General features: G+C 42.0%; 1 protein-coding gene across 4 annotated transcripts in view; it reads left to right on the top strand.

Annotated features, from left to right (window-relative positions):
- Positions 1-16,442, top strand: part of PPP1R13B (protein phosphatase 1 regulatory subunit 13B) — an 83,271-nt gene that overhangs the window by 29,883 nt on the left and 36,946 nt on the right. For 3 of the 4 annotated variants that reach the window (XM_070775818.1, XM_070775820.1, XM_070775817.1), the window contains exon 2: positions 11,733-11,880. In XM_070775818.1, coding sequence (XP_070631919.1) covers positions 11,733-11,880 — 148 coding nt within the window. Of the gene's footprint in view, positions 1-11,732; positions 11,881-12,784; positions 12,885-16,442 lie in introns of those variants that run through there. The other variant, XM_070775819.1, reaches the window with a different exon arrangement.

Genomic DNA, 16,442 nt, shown 5'->3' with positions numbered 1-16,442 from the left:
TTCCTCTAGCACCGCAGTTCAAAAGCATCAACTCTTTGGCACTGTGCCTTCTTTATGATCCAGCTCTGAGAACCATACATGACTACTGGAAAGACCATGGCCTTCACTATACGGACCTTTGTCAGCAAAGTGATGTCTTTGCTTTTTAGCACACTGTCTAGGTTTGTCACGGCTTTCCTGCCAAGAAGCAATTGTCTTTTCAATTTCATGGCTGCAGTCACCATCCCACTATCCACAGTGATTTTAGAGCCCAAGAAGAGAAAATCTGTCACTGCTTCCACCTTGTCCCCTTCTATTTGCCATGAAGTTATGGGGCTATGTGTCATGATCTTAGTTTTTTTAACATTTAGTTTGAAGCTGGCCTTTTCACTCTCCTTCACCTGCATGAAGAGGTTCTTTAGTTCCTCTTCACTTTCTGCCATTAGAGTGATGTCATCTGCGTATCTGAGGTTGATGGTACTTCTCCCAGCAATCTTGATTGCAGCTTGTAACTCATCCAGCCCAGCATTTCTCATGATATGCTCTGCATATAAGGTAAATAAACAGGGTGACAATAAACAGTCTTGTCATACTCCTTTCTCAATCCTGAGCCAGTCTGTTGTTCCATACAAGGTTCTACCTGTTGCTTCTTGACCTCTATACATGTTTCTTAGGAGGCAGGTAAGGTGGTCTGATACTCCCATCTCTTTTAAGAATTTTCCACAGTTTGTTGTGATCCACAGAGTCAAAGGCTTTAGCATAGTCAATGAAGCAGAAATAGATGTTTTTCTGGAACTCTCTTGCTTTTTCAACGATCTAGCAGATGTTGACAATTTGATCTCTGGTTCCTCTGCCTTTCTAAATCCAGCTTGAACATTTGGAAGTTCACGGTTCATGTACTGTTGAAGCCTCGCTTGGAGAATTTTGAGCATTACTTTGCTCATGTGTGAGATGAGTGCAATTGTGTGGTAGTTTGAACATTCTTTGGCATTGCCTTTCTTTGGGTTTGGAATGAAAACTGATCTTTTCCAGTCCTGTGGCCACTGCTGAGTTTTCCAAATTTGCTGGCATGTTGAGTGCAGCACTTTCACAGCATCGTCTTTTAGGATTTGAAATAGCTCAGCTGGAATTCCATCACGTCCACTCGCTTTGTTTGTAATAATGCTTCCTAAGGCCCGCTTGACTTGACATTCCCGGATGTCTGGCTCTAGGTGAGTGACCATATCATCATGGTTACCCGGGTCACTAGGACCTTTTTCGTACAGTCTTTCTGTGTAATCTTACCACCTCTTCTTAATCTCTTCTGCTTCTATTAGGTCCTTACTGTTTATGTCCTTTATTGTGCCCATCTTTGCATGAAATGTTCCTTTGGTATCTCTGATTTTTCTTGAAGAGATCTCTGGTCCTTTCCATTCTATTGTTTTCCTCTATTTCTTTGCATTAATCATTTGGGAAAACTCTCTTATCTCTCTTTGCTGTTCTTTGGAACTCTGCATTCAGATGGGTATATCTTTCCTTTATCCTTTGCCTTTTGCTTCTCTTTGCTCAGCTATTTGTAAGGACTCCTCAGACAGCCATTTTGCCTTTTTCCATTTCTTTTTTGGGAGATGGTTTTGGTCACCACCTCCTGTACAGTGCTACGAACCTCCGTCCATAGTTCTTCAGGAGCTCTATCAGATCTAATCCCTTGAGTCACTTCTACTGTACAATCATAAGGGATTTGATTTAGGTCACACCTGAATGCCCTTGTGGTTTTCCCCATTTTCTTCAGTTTAAGTCTGAATTTTGCAATAAGATTTTTTGCCCAGAGGCCATCCAGGCTGTGGAATAGGTTCACCTTTGGGTTCTGTAATGAGTCTCTACTGATTTTCTCTTCTGTGTTCTTACTTACGATGTTTTGCTTTTCAAGGAAGCCTGTGTGTCATGGATTTGAGTTCTTCAGTTATAAACACAATGGTTTGTTACTATCTCATAACTTTTGAATGGAGATTGTCTCCTACAGCTTCACAGGGAAGAAGAGCTTGAATGCTTCTGTGCTTTTTCTTGTTTTAGGTGTTCACCGCTTTGTTCCTAAACTCAAGTAGAAACTTAAGCTTTGGAGTCAGACACTTGGGTCAGACACTCTGGCACTTCTTAGTCATGTGACCTTGGGCAGTCCTTTACTCTGTCTGCCGTGGCGATCATCCCAGTGCCTAGTTCCGTGGACTGTTGGCAGAGTTCAGTGATGTGATGCGGGCAAACAGCCTGTCTGTGAACATAGGAAACACTGAAACAATAGCCGTTTTTACTATCAACAAATTGTAAAAGTCCTTTGAAGTATCTTGTTATAAACTTCAGTTCTCATTTTAAGCACCTAAGATATGTCAGTACTAGCAGAATTAACAAACACTAGCTCTGTGTGTCTCCTACTTCCAACAAGCACTTTTCATAAGTATAAGATATAGACAGGTATTTATTATGAAAACTTATTTAAAAACCCTGAGATCTTGATTTTTTTACATTAATGACAAAACTTAGGCAAGTCTTTATGCATGGAAATTAGTAACTTAATGTTTGGTTTTCCTTTTATGGTGATTTCCAGATCCTGCTTACAGTTGTTATTGAACAGTGCTAGCATCAGACTTCCCCTTCCGTGGCCCACACCTCATTAGGTGAGACCGTACCCGCCGTGTCACTCTGCTGTGCCGGCCGTGCTCTGTCTTGTTTCATTAGGACGTCTTATCATGCTCCGTGTCACCAGTGCCTGCATTTAGATTCCATGAAGCCCAAGAGACAGCTTTGGAAGTATTTTTTTTCTTTGTAAATGGCATAGATAATCTTCAGGCACTGAGACGTCTGTTTTCTACACTTGAGTTTTGCTTAGTTTTCTAAAGAGGAGAAACATTTTGAGAATGGTAACTCAAAGCATCATAAGCAAATTCAGAGGAGAATCATGGTTTTAAAGAGCTGGCTCAAACCTGAAGGACAAAATAGAGTCATCTGTAAAAAGATAGGAGGGGGCTATTGGACTTACTTTTCTGTGTAAATTGTGTTCTCATTTTGTACAGATAGATAGTATTGTCTTATCAGATCAGATCAGTCGCTCAGTCGTGTCCGACTCTTTGTGACCCCATGAATCACAGCACGCCAGGCCTCCCTGTCCATCACCAACTCCTGGAGTTCACTCAGACTCACGTCCATCGAGTCAGTGATGCCATCCAGCCATCTCATCCTCTGTCGTCCCCTTCTCCTCCTGCCCCCAATCCCTCCCAGCATCAGAGTCTTTTCCAATGAGTCATGCCATCCCATCCCATCACTTCATGGGAAATAGATGGGGAAACAGTGTCAGACTTTATTTTTCTGGGCTCCAGAATCACTACAGATGGTGACTGCAGCCATGAAATTAAAAGATGCTTACTCCTTGGAAGGAAAGTTATGACCAACCTAGATAGCATATTCAAAAGCAGAGACATTACTTTACCAACAAAGGTTCGTCTAGTCAAGGCTATGGTTTTTCCTGTGGTCATGTATTGTCTATACACATGATTATATTAAAGTGCTCTTCAGAGACATTGCTTTACTAATTATTTCTGTTTTGAGTTTTATTTCCTGCTGGCAAAAGGATTAGTACTTGACTTTTTGGTATTAGCAGACATGAAAAAATAGGATTTGTCTAATTATAAATCTTTATTACTAGAGAAAAAAATAAATACAAAGAAATGATATAATATTTATTTAAAGTTATTTCCATTGGGAAAAATACTTTACTGATTGAATAGGTCGAATAACTGGTATAACTAGATATGTTAAAAATAAGTTTATTGATATATAATTCACATACTGTCACATTCATGCCTTTGAAGTCTGCAGTTTAGTGCTTTTAATATATCCACAGGTTTGTGTAACCATCACCACTAGCTAAGTTTAGAACGTTTTCATCACCCCAAGAAGAACCCCGGTGCCCGTTAGCAGTCACTTCCCTCCTTCCCTCCCACCCCTGGCAGCCACTAATCTGCTTCTGTGTGGGTTTGCCTGCTCTGGACATCGCGTGTAAGTGCGGTCGTAACAGCATGTGGCCTTCTGTATCTGGCTTCTTTCACTTGGCATCGCGTTTCTAAGGTTTATCCATTATCTCAGGAATGTAGCATTCTCCTCACTCCTTTTTATGGTCAAGTCATATTCCATTGTATAACAGATGTACAACCTTTGTTTGTCCATTCATTGGTTTTGACTGTTACTTTTTTGCTGTTATGACTGTATAGTTATGCTCTAATTTTTTTGTGCAAGTTTTTGTGTAGACATACTTCTCTAGGGTATATACCTAGGATTAGATCAGTGTTTTTCAAAAATTCATATAGGAATATATTTTCTTGAATTTTACAAAGAAATAAATAGAAAAAGGAAGCCTTATTCTGAGAATTGTTAATACACCTAATTTAAACTTTTGTAAGGTCAGTAAAATGTAATTAGAACATCTATTAGGAGATCATCTTTATATTTGAACAGTTAGAAGAAAATGCATGATTCTTTATTCTGGTTCCCTTATATGATTCACTTGTGCATTTCAGATTCTTTCAACTGTAGACACTAGATGACACTTGGTTAATTGAGAAGTTATTTAGTAATGGCAGGTATATTCTAAGTACGAAGGTATTTATTAAAATTTTTCTGTTTTTCTTTTTTCTTTTGGAGTGGTTTAGAGTAGTGATTCAGACTGTAGCTTTGAAGTTAGTCAGATCAGGGTTAAATCCTGGTCTGGCATTCATTAGCTCGGTGACCTTGGACAAGTTATTTAACCTCTCCAAGTTTCCTTTCCCTAATCTGTAAAATGAAGGTGGTATTTGTCTCATAGAGTTGGTGTGAGAATTGAGAATGTGTGAAGTGCAGATGGCAGTGCCTAGACTAATGTTCATCCATTAACTAAAGACCATAGTTTCCATGAGGGTTCACTGTGTCTGTTGTACAGTTCTGTGGGTTTTGACAAATGTCGAGTGTCTTTTATCTTCCAATATAGTATCATACTGAGTAGTTTCACTGCCCTCAAAAATTCTTAGTGCTTCATTTACTCATCCTTCCTTCCGCCCTCAACTCCTGGCAACCACTGATTTTTTTTTTTTTACCATCTCCACAGATTTTTATTTTTCAGAATATCGTTTAATCGGCGTCATACAGTATGTGGCCTTTCAGACTGCTTTCTTGCACTTGGCCATGTGTGTTTGTTTGCTGTGTCTTTTGTGACTTGGTAGCTGTTTTTATCACCGCTTGGTGTCCTTTGTCTGGATGCGCCACAGTTTATCCATTCATTCACCTACTGAAGGATATCTTGGTGACTTCCAAGCTCTGACAGTTATGAATAAAGCTACTATAAACATTCATGTGTAGGTTTTTGTCTAGATATAAGTTTTCAACTCGTTTGGATCAGTACCAAGAATCTTTAATTGTTAGATCACACGGTAAGAGTGCGTTTTGGAAGAAACTGAGGCTGTCTTCCAGAATGGCTGTGCCGCTTCGCACTTCCACCGGCACCTTCCTGTGCTCCGCTGCTTCACCGCCATTTCGGATCGCCAGTGTTCTGGATTTTGGACATTCTCTTAGGTGGGTGGTGCTTTCTTTGATGAGGTGCGTAGATCTTTTATCCACTTTTTGATTGGGTTCTTTGTTTTCTTATTACTGAGTTTTCAGTTGTGTATATTTAGGATACAAGTTCTTTATCAGTTATGTGTTTTATAATATTTTCTCCCAGGCTGGTCTTTTCATTTTCTTAATAATTTGTGTGTGTGTGTGTTTGGGTTTTTTTTTTTTTAGTTTTTATTTTATACTGAAGTATAGTTGATTTGCAGTGTATTATAATACTGTTTTATATTGTTCTGTTCCATTAAAAACAAAACTGGCCCCGAGGGCACTAACTGATTATACAGCATGTTAGTAGGTCACAACCTGTGGTTGAAAATTAGTATTTGTTCTGTTTCCATAATGTTCACATGAACAGAGTCAGTAAAGCAGCGGACATTCTGGGCAGTGATTCCCAACATTGATGAGTAGGGGTGTCAAGAGTTGATACTGCCCTTTTCCTATTCAGAGATTCTTTAAGTTTTGGAGACTAGATTAAATTTGCTCAGCTGCTTCACCTCCACACATGCTATGGACTTATGGCATACCTAGTTTTTATGAGAAGGTTCGTGAGTTTTGCATTTCTATAAGGTTCTAGACAGGTTCCCCCAAAATGCATATGCTTTTAAATACTGGAGGGACTAAATAAGTTAGGTGAAGGGAAGCTGAGATGTATATTTTGTATTCCCAGGAATAGTGTATAACCAGATCTCACCAGTTCAAGCTATTGAGAGGAAGTTTTCATATGATGGAATATATATTTTTAAAACAATAAATTATTAAAGTGAATAAAAACAGTGACCTGAACTAAACATAAATGATATGGTTTTTGAGGATCTAATTTAAAGGTCACTTAACTGTATTAGTTTCTTCTTATGAGTAGATGCAACTCAAATATTTAAATGTATCTGTCCTCTCAAGAGTGTTAAATGTTTCTCCCTTATTTAGAAAAACTTTTTCATTATCCTTGAAAGGCTAGTTCTAGTTCTTTGCCAAAATAATACGTTTTAGTCATGGAAATTGAACTTAATATGATCTTACAAAACTATTCGTTCTTCTTTGGAGTTAATTCTTTTCCCCAAAATTTGCAGGAGTGTATGTGTGGGGGTAGAGGTGGAACTCACCCCCTGGCACCCTTCAGTGCCACCTTATGGAAAGCAGGAAGGCTTTACCGAGGGATGTCTGTGATGTCTAGGTTTGAGTGGAATCTGCCAAATATCACATATGTGTGTACAGGCTTCTGACTTTTACACTAGCATTTTTAAAAGATTCTTTTCCTTCTAATGTGGAGTAACTCAGCGACTAGAGGGGTATAATATTGATCTTTTTTTCCTATTTGAGACCTTGAAGATAGTGTAAGAAGGCAGACACCTACCCTTTGTGACACAACCTACTTTAAAAATAATTATTTTATGTACTTGGGGGAGTTGATTGAGTGCCCACTATGTGCCAGGCTCCACTCCAGGCGGTAGTGACACAGCAGTGAACTAGCTAAATCCCTGCTCCTCAGGAGCTTAAGTTCTAGTGGAAGGACAGAGGAGAAACAAATAAATACACGGCTTACACAGGTGTGTAAGGTGGTGGTGAACGCGAAGAAAACAAAGTGGTGAGAGGCTGCAGATGGGGAGGCTGCTTCAGACGGGCCGGTCAGGCGCACGAAGGCCTTACAGGCTCCACCCAGGCGGTTCCTTACATCAGTGGTTGATCCTGGCGACTTGCTTTATGGGGCTCAGATGACCTTGAGAGTGAGGAGAAGTGCCCTCTTGAGGGATTCGATTCGGTTATGCTGGTGGCTGCCTGCTAGGCTGCCTCGGTCTTTCACTTACCGAGCACCGCTTACCAATGTGGTCCACTCCGGCACTGAGTTAGAGAACACAAGTGCTGCCCGCCGCGGCCTGCGGCTTTTTGGGGTTTTTAACAACTTTTAAAAGTGAAAATATGTACAACTTGGGACACACTTAGATAATTTTAAGAGCAGGTAATGGGGGTCACAGCTCACCCCTGTGAGTCACAAACACTGTTTCAGTAGAGGATATAATCATGAAAACCATTGATAATTTAGTGCGAGAATGTTGTGCCAGAAATAGCCACGGTCTGTTATAGGAGAGCAAAAGAGGAGGCTCTGACTCTCACCAGGTCAGGATGGGGAGGCAGTGTGGCAGGAAGTGCTCCCCAGAGGAGGTGGATGACTGCGGATGATGGGGAAGGTGGGGCAGGGCCGGCAGGGCCTGGCAGCCTGGCTTGTCTGGGCAGAGGGGGCGGTGTGAGAAGGCGTGTGAGGCGTCTGCCGTCGTGCGCTCTGCGTGTTGCAGCACACGGTGCAAGTCTGCGTGTGTCTAACCGTGGTTGACCAGATCTTTTATTTTCAATATAGTAATCTTTGAGGAGGAATGAACAGTAATTCTTTTTTTTTCCTTTGTCTTCTTAACCCTTAACTCTATTGGGTTTCATCTCTATGCATACTATTAAAGAAAAGCACAGCACTACCCCTTAGATTGTGACATGCTGTCAATTGTAAGGTGTATTGTGATTTCAAAGATGCTTTAAAAAATGCATCTGGCGTGAATGCACATGTTACTTGTGTTGAAGATCCTTCCATTTCTTTTAATCTGGGGAAACCTTACTGTAATAATGGTAGCAGCCCCATGCCTTTTCAGCTCTAATTTTAGAAGATGCTTTAGGAAGTATGTACCATCCAGGTCAATGCCAGCTTAATTTATCTCAAAAGCTTTTAAATCTCATGATTGTAATAAAATTAGCTTTGACTGAGTAGTAGAGATTAGAGAAATTAGAGATTTTGCTAAGATTAGGAAAGATAGGGTTTAGTAAAGACTTTAAAATAGAATTAAAAACTGAAATAATGTGTAGTGACTTTTGGATCAGTTATCTGGGAGTTCTTAACTTTTAAGAATTAACGTTCAGACTCACAACTCTGCCATTCTGCTTCTCCTCTGCTTCTTCCATCACGTTGAACTTACTCACAACTCTTGGTAATTCAGAAAGTATCCCCAGAGTGTCACACTGTCATTCATTCTGACAACAAGTTCCTAAAGAAACCTTTCTGAGCAGAGAAGCACAGTCCGTGCCTTTATGGATGCCACTGTGTGCCCGTGGTGGGTGTGAGCATGCGAGCCTAGTTCTGGCCAGAGGCCCGGCTTCCCGCAGCACGTGGTTATGTAAACCTTCATTAGCTCAGAGTATGGAGAACAAGCCATGGACCCTGTAGTGGGTGTGGGGGTGCAGGAGGAAGCTGAAAGGGCTGAAGAACCGAGAGGAGCAGGACCCTCTGCTGGTCATCAGTGAGTTGTAGTTACAGCACTTAAAGAGAAGATAATTTTTAAAAAAATTTTCGCTGCCTTGAAAGTTTGATTTATAAACTGTGGTTTGGGAAAACCTATTGTTAGATCTTAAAAAGCATAGACTGTGAAATCACATGGGAAAATATTTACCATGTGTGGGTTCATGCCCAGTTGTGTCCAGCTCTGTGACCCTGTGGACTGTAGCCCACCAGAGTCCTCTGTCCATGGGATTTCCCAGGCAAGAATATTCCAGTGGTTTGCCATTTCCTACTCCAGAATTACCATTAGAACTGTAAAATAAAAGTGTAAATAAAAGTAAAAATCTATTCTGATTGTTCTGGTGAAACTGGTATAGCATTAAGGCCCTTCAAGTTCTGGACTTGTTTGTACTAGATCCAGGATTTACCTGTTTTATTCCAAATTATTTAGATTCCAAGCCAGTTATGTGTTTAAAAGACCCCCGACATTTAAAAATTTGTCTGGATCAGTGAGCAGAAAGAACTGTTTTATTTCTTGTAAAATAGAACTGTGTTTATAATTTCCAGAAGAACTGAATGAAAATGCTTGTTTACTGAACGGATCGGCTGTGTCTCACCTAGAGCATGTGTAGTGTTCCTCCAGTTCTGTGGCGTGGTGGAGACTTTACATTTTGGTGTCGTTCGTGGAGTCGACCAGATTTCAGGGAGCCTTGCAGGCATCAGATACTGATCAGGAAGTGGAATGAAAGATTCAAAAGTGAATTGCCTGGAGCCTGGTGAGGCAGGTAAACAGGCTGGCGCTGTGATGTAATAAAGATGTGTGTGAAGGGTCACTGGATCACAGAGGAAGGAACATGTGGCCTCCCTGGTGAGAGAAGGTGGTGAAAGGAGGTTTTGCAAAGGCGGTAGCATCTGAACTGAGTTTTGAAGGGTGAACAGGAGTTTATAGGCAAACAGGAGGGGCCCTGGGGCAGAGGGCCGGTGGCCTGAGAGAGCTGGGGAGGGGCAGCGAGGTTGAGCGCAGGAAGGCACGAGTCCTGGCAGGCCAGGGAGGTGGTGAGGAGTGTTCCCCTTGGTCAGGGCCTGCAGCTTGTCCTGCTGTCCAGGCTCTCTCAAAGGGTGTTCCGTGGCGATCCAGGCCCTGTGAGAGTCCCTGGGGGAGAAAAGTTAGAGATCCACATGAACATGGCAATGCTCGCCTCTGAGTGCTCCGTAAAGAGCCCGGTTTCCTGTTTATAAACCAGAAAACATGTTTGGGGAAGGGTGGCTGTTGGGTGGTACGAGGCCCCTGAATGTTTTAAGCCAGGAAGTGACTTCACTTGGTTCACGTTTAGAGAGGGAACCGGTGGCAGCCATGGGGCAGGTGGGGTGAGAGGAGACGGGGCCCAGAGAGCAGTTCGTAACTGTGACTGGTTTTGGTCAAATAAAACCTGGCCACCAGTATAAAGATGTTTAAATCTCAAAAGTTGGGAATGTAGGGCACTTCTAAGAAAAAAATATTGTACCAATAAACTATACTAAGATACTCAGTTGACAGCTGAGATTTTGAGAAGGGAATTTGGGGACAAATACAGATTTTGTTTCTGACTTTGATCAAAGATTAAACAAATATTCTATGATATTGTCTGATTAAAGAAAATCTTTGGTTTAAATTTTACTTTAGGAGTAATGTTTTTAAAAATCCTTCTCACAGGATCTGTTGAGTTCTTAGGTCAAAGTGATAGGTTTTTGGTGTGTTTTTTTTTTTTTTTTTTTTTTTAAGATTAAAAAAAATAATACTGGACAGTTTTTATTTTTTGAAATTATAATGTGCTTTCATTTAAGAACCATTTTCATTTTTTTACTGTGATATATTATTTCTTCAATTTAAAAAAATAAGTTGGATTTTTGGTCTTTCTAGTACCAATTTTTAGGAGCCCTTTAGATCTTGAGGGCTTCCCTTGTGGCCCAACTGGTAAAGAATCCACCTGCAATGTGGGATACCTGGGTTTGATCCCTGGGTTGGGAAGATCCCCAGAGAAGGGAAGGGCTACTCACTCCAGTATCCTGGGCTGGAGAGTCCTGTGGACGGTATAGTCCACGGGGTCGCAGAATCGGACTCGCCTGAGCGACTGTCACTTTCACTTTAGTGTTGAGACTGACTTTTCATATGTAATGTTAGTTGCAAATATTTCCCCCAGTTTGTCTTTTTTGCTTTGTAAAAGATCCTTGTATTTAATTACTTGAATATATCTTATAATGGTTTTTTAATCATAGTTAGAAAGGGCTCTGTACTCCAAGGTTACAAAAAAATTTACCCAGTTTTATTTTAGAATTTTTATAATTCTGTGATTTATTTTAAAATATTTAATTAGGAACTTACCGCTTGTGTATAATATGCAGTATAAACCCATTTTTTCCAGTGGGGTGTGTTAATTATTCAGGCATCATTCACTGAATAGCTTGTCCCTCGTCGGTTTTGAGGCGCCTCCTTCATCATTTGCCATTTTCTGTTTCTGGACTTCATGGTCTGTCCGCTGGTCTGGCCCTTCGTGTTCTGGAGCCTTACCGTATCGAGGCTTTATGACATCCAGTAGTGCTGCTGCCGCCGCCAGGTCGCTCCAGTCGTGTCCGACTCTGTGACCCCAGAGACGGCAGCCTCCCGGGCTCCCCCGGCCCTGCAGTGCTACTTCCCTTCTAACACTCCTCTTCGGGCATTTTCCCGACTTGTCTTACATTTTAACTTTTCAACATGAACTTTAGAGTGAGCCTAACCTGTCCTGTAAGCATTTTGGCTGGATGGAGTGGTGGTAGGAAGGTGGGGAAATCACTTTTAATTTGCAAGTTAATCTTTTTATTGCTTAATGACTCTTAAGTTGTAGCTTTAATTTAATCTTTTTTCTTACAGATGATATTAACCGTGTTCTTGAGCAACAATGAACAGATTTTAACAGAAGTTCCTATAACACCAGAAACAACATGTCGTGATGTTGTAGAATTCTGCAAAGAACCTGGAGAAGGCAGTTGCCATTTAGCTGAAGTGTGGAGGGGAAATGGTATGTATTAGGCTCTATAACAGTGACCAAGTACATGAAATCCGATGTTTGTTGAATGCAGAATTTTGTTCCTGGTTCTTTGTTACCTGAGGTAATAAGGAATTGAGAAATTAAAAACTCGTTATATCACATGGGGATAGGATGTTATAAATGCTATTTTCAAAAAAGTGTGTTATAGCAAGGAGCTCAACCCAGTGCTCTGTGACAACCTAGAGGGGTGGGTTGGGAGGGACGTTTTAAGAGGAAGGGGACATATGTTTAAATATTAATAGTAAGCCCTTAATAAATATTTATTAAATTGAGAAGAGTTAAGGCTGGCTCTTACATTTAAGGATTTGTCATGCTAGCTGGTCAGAGAAGATCAGTGCAGGTAATATGATTACTGAATGCAGAAAATTCTGCAAAATAACATAGACTCTAACGGAGAGGTTGAATTGAGCTGGGATGAGATATGCTGGGTGAGAGAAGCAGTGTGAAGGAAGGACTGGAGAAGAGAATGGACAGGGTGTGCCCCTCAGACAGCGTTGACGGGGGTGCTGAGATGGGCAAGGCCTCCGCTCCAGCAGCGAGTGGAAGAAGGGGCAGTGTGCACTCACGACTCCGCGTCAGGGAGCAAAAGAGCGGCTAGCTGGACATGCTGCGTTTGAGACGTGTCCAGGTGGATGTGTTTAAGGACACTCAGGGATAATCAGTGAATTCTTAACACTTCTTAAAAACAATTTTTAACTGAGGTGTAATTGGCGTACAACATGATGTTTGAAATGTACCACGTAATGGTTTGATTTTTGTGTGTATTGTGAAATGATCACCACAGTAAGTCTAGTTCACATCCATTGATTGCCCTACACAGTTACAGAATATGTGTTCTTGTGATGAGGACTTTTAAGGTCTACTCTCTTGGCAGCTTCACACCTGCAGTTACAATGTTAACTGTGGTCACCGTGCTGTACACAACATCCCCAGTGAGAATTCTTCATGTATCCTAGATACAAGTCCCTAATCAGGTATATGATTTATAAATATTTTCTGTGTTATCCTTCACATCTGGAGTAAAAACTTTAAGGACAACATTCTCAAGAGAAACTTGACTTTGAGAAATGGTGGGCCATCACCGAAGTAGCAGAAGAGGCCAGGTCCTCGGGTATCAGCCTGACACACAGGAAGGGATGACGCAGTGGTGGTTTCAGGGTGAATGTTCGAGCCTGGTCGCTCTGTCACTGTGCGCTCTTCTCTCGCCTCAGCATTCTTGCCTTTGTTGCTTGTTATCACTTCTAATTCCTGGTCGGCCTCTTGTATTAGCTTGGGAGAGCCCTCGTGGTCCCGGCTGCTGGAGGATGCTAGTCTCTTACGTGAGTCTTGAGTTGGTGCTGTCCCTGGCTCCATGGCCGTCTCCATGGCCTGGGGTTTTACCTCATCGAGAATGAGGCCTGCCTCCCGGCAGAACAGACGGTCACAGCCTGCTGCTCCCGTTGTCTAGAGCAGTCCCCAGCACCTGGCTCCCAACCTTCACTCTCCTTGAGTCTTAGAGGGTGTTACAGGTCTCTCCTCTTTGCTTCAGTACTGTCATTGTGTTTATCAAAACAGGACAGTGGCTTTCATCTCTTCCTCTCTCACTGGACTAAAACCGCTGAAGGCGGGGACTTGTTTACCGTCATACGTGCAGTGCCCAGCCTGGTGCTCATAGCAGGCCCTGAGTAAACACATCATTGAGTAAATTGGAGCTGCAGAGCGAAGTCTGGGCAAGATGGTGGCGGATGAAGTTCAAAGGAAGGGAGCAAGCACGGCCTTTCTCAGTCTTTTTACCCTGGAGGAGCAATTCAAGTGATTTTCAGATTTTGGAGAACCCTTTGCATAAAATTACCACATCTGTTACTCACGGTATACTCATGTCATCAGTGTTCATAAATAGAATACTCCAATATAATCGTCAATGCTTTTTTAAATTTTTAATATTTATTTGGCCGTGTCGGGTCTCACTTGCAGCATGCGGGATTGTCACTGTGGCACAGAGTGCGCAGGCTCAGTAGTTGCTCCACCACACTTGGGATCTTGGTTCTCCCACCAGGGATCGAACTCGAGTCTCCTGCATTGCAAGGTAGTTCTTAACCACTGGACCACCAGGGAAGCCCCTTTCAGTCCCCTGTTGAGAGGAGAGTGTTTCTGTGTGGATCTGTGTATTGGTCTGCTCAGGCAACCGTAATGAAGTGCCACAAATTGGGCGGCTTGAGTAACAGAAATTCACCCATCTTTTTGCAGTTCTAGAGGCTAGTGGTCTGACTTCAAGGTGTCAGCAGGGCTGGTCTCTCCTGAGGCCTCTCCGCATGGCATGTAGATGGTCATGCCTCCTCCCCATGTCCTCGTGTGGCCCTCCCTCTGTGTGTGTGTGTCCTAATCTCTTCTTAAAGGGACACCAGGCACATTGGATTAGGGCCCATGCTAATGACCTCATTTTTACTTTCTGCCTTCTTAAAGATCCTGTCTCCAAATAAGGTCCTATTCTTATGGAGGACTAGGTTCAGGACTTTGGCATGTGGGTTTCTGTGTGAGGGGACACAGCCCAGCCCATAACAGCCTGTTCATTTGGCCCGCTTATTACCCTGCTCTCATCTGGCCCCTTCCTCACACCGGGCGTCAGCTTAATGTGAATCAGGCGGGCAGGCAGGACCTTCAGCTTTTCTTCTTGTGAAGTCTCCTACTTGGTGTTTTTTGTTGCCTTTTCCGAGAATGCCTGAAAGTTGTCTTACAGATTTCTCCAGTACATACAGTGTTGATGAGGTATAGTATTGATTACATGATATGTGCAGGGTAGTTTTGTTTTCACTTTAAAACAGAAATAACATTTTAGTTAACCTTTATTTAAGCTGCTGAAGCTCAGTTTGCTTTTCTTAAAGTTAATTTTTTCTTAAAAATGTTTTTATTTATAAAGGGAAACAATTTTTTTTAAATAACTGGCTTAAGGAAAAGTTAGACTTAATATTTATAAAGTTATGCTCAGACTTGGTGAAGTTATGCTCAGATTTAAGTGAAGATTTTGTGAATGTCACTCAGTCGTGTTCGACTCTTTGGGACCCCATGGATTATAGTCCATGGAATTCTCCAGGCCGGACTACTGGAGTGGGTAGCCTTTCCTTTCCCCAGGGGATCTTCCCAACCCAGGGATCAAACCCAGGTCTCCAACCCAGGTCTCCCTCATTGCAGGCGGATTCTTTACCAGCTGAGCCACAAGGGAAGCCCAAGTGAAGGTTATAAGTTGATTTTAATTAATGTGAAACAAATCTGTAAGCCAAAGCAATACTAATAAAAATATGGCCTAAGATAAAATTTTATGTTAAACTGATGGACATGATTAGTCTTAAATTCCACAGCTATAGCATTAGAATATACATGTTTTTAAAAAAAATTTTATAACACAAAAATTGTTACTTTCAAAAAGTAAATGACGTTACGGTTTGACAGAAAACAACAAAATTCTGTAAAGCAATTATCCTTCAATTAAACAAATTAAAAAAAAACACAAAATATGGAATGGTAATATTGAATACTTCTTCAGTGTTCAATTTGTGCTTGCTTCTTGCTGTACAGATACTCAGTTCTGAGTTAAATTAACCAAGATGAGACGATTTATGTCCTTGCCTTCGAGGTTTGTTGAACAAGACAAAGCTTGCCTACACGTGTAGGAAGATGAAGTGGCAGCAGCAGCACAGTGCGCGTTGTGTTTCTGTGAATGGCGGGGTTTTCTTCCTTGTGGAAGTCTGGCCCTTCTCTCAGGCCGAAAATTAAATCACATCTTGCGTGTATGACGAGGCTGCCACACGCGCGGCTCTTTCTCCTGACTTGATCTGGGCAGGGGTCTCTCACCCAGCCGTGCTCCTGCGTTGAGAGGAGAAGCGCAGTTCAGTTGCGTCCCGCTCCTCCCAGGGCAGGCCGTTTTCTCCCAGCCTCGAGACCTGCCAGTGTCCGTCCTCACTTTCAAGCACAAGCAGCAGTGGGAACATTTCAAGGTTTCCTTTCTTTCCCTTTAAGTTGAGATAAAATTAGCATAGCATAAAACCCCCCATTTGGGTGCAGCTTTATGGGTGTTAGGGCGTTCTCAGCGTCTCCGAACTGTCTGCCTCCCGTTTCTCCCACCCCAGCCCCTGGCGACCGCTCTATTACTGTCTGGCTCTGTGTTTGACTCTTCTAGGTACCCCATATAGATCGGATCATAGAGTCTGTGACTCTGCTCTGGCTTTCTTTCACTTAGCTTGCTTAAGAGTCATCCATGTTGTAGCACTCATCAATACCTAATTCCTCTGTTTGGCTGAAACTACCCGTTGTATGATATGCAGCGTTGCATTTATCCTTTCATCGGTTAGTGGAGGTTTGCTTTGTTTCCACTGTTTGGCTGCTGTGAACGTTCTGGTGCAAGTGTTGCTGTGGGCTGGCTGCACTGCCCGAAGTGTGTGTCAAGTCTTTGTACATCTGATTGCTGCCTGTAACATTTTAGTGAATAATAAAATTTGGGCAGTTTGTTAATGTGTTCCTTTGAAAGAGTGGGAGGTACCCTGCTTCATGATAAATAT

The sequence above is a fragment of the Bos indicus genome, chromosome 21 (genome assembly GCF_029378745.1).
Source record: "Bos indicus isolate NIAB-ARS_2022 breed Sahiwal x Tharparkar chromosome 21, NIAB-ARS_B.indTharparkar_mat_pri_1.0, whole genome shotgun sequence".
Classification (NCBI taxonomy): domain Eukaryota; kingdom Metazoa; phylum Chordata; class Mammalia; order Artiodactyla; family Bovidae; genus Bos; species Bos indicus.
Note: the sequence above shows the minus strand (reverse complement) of the source record. Positions and strands in the feature narration are given on the sequence as shown.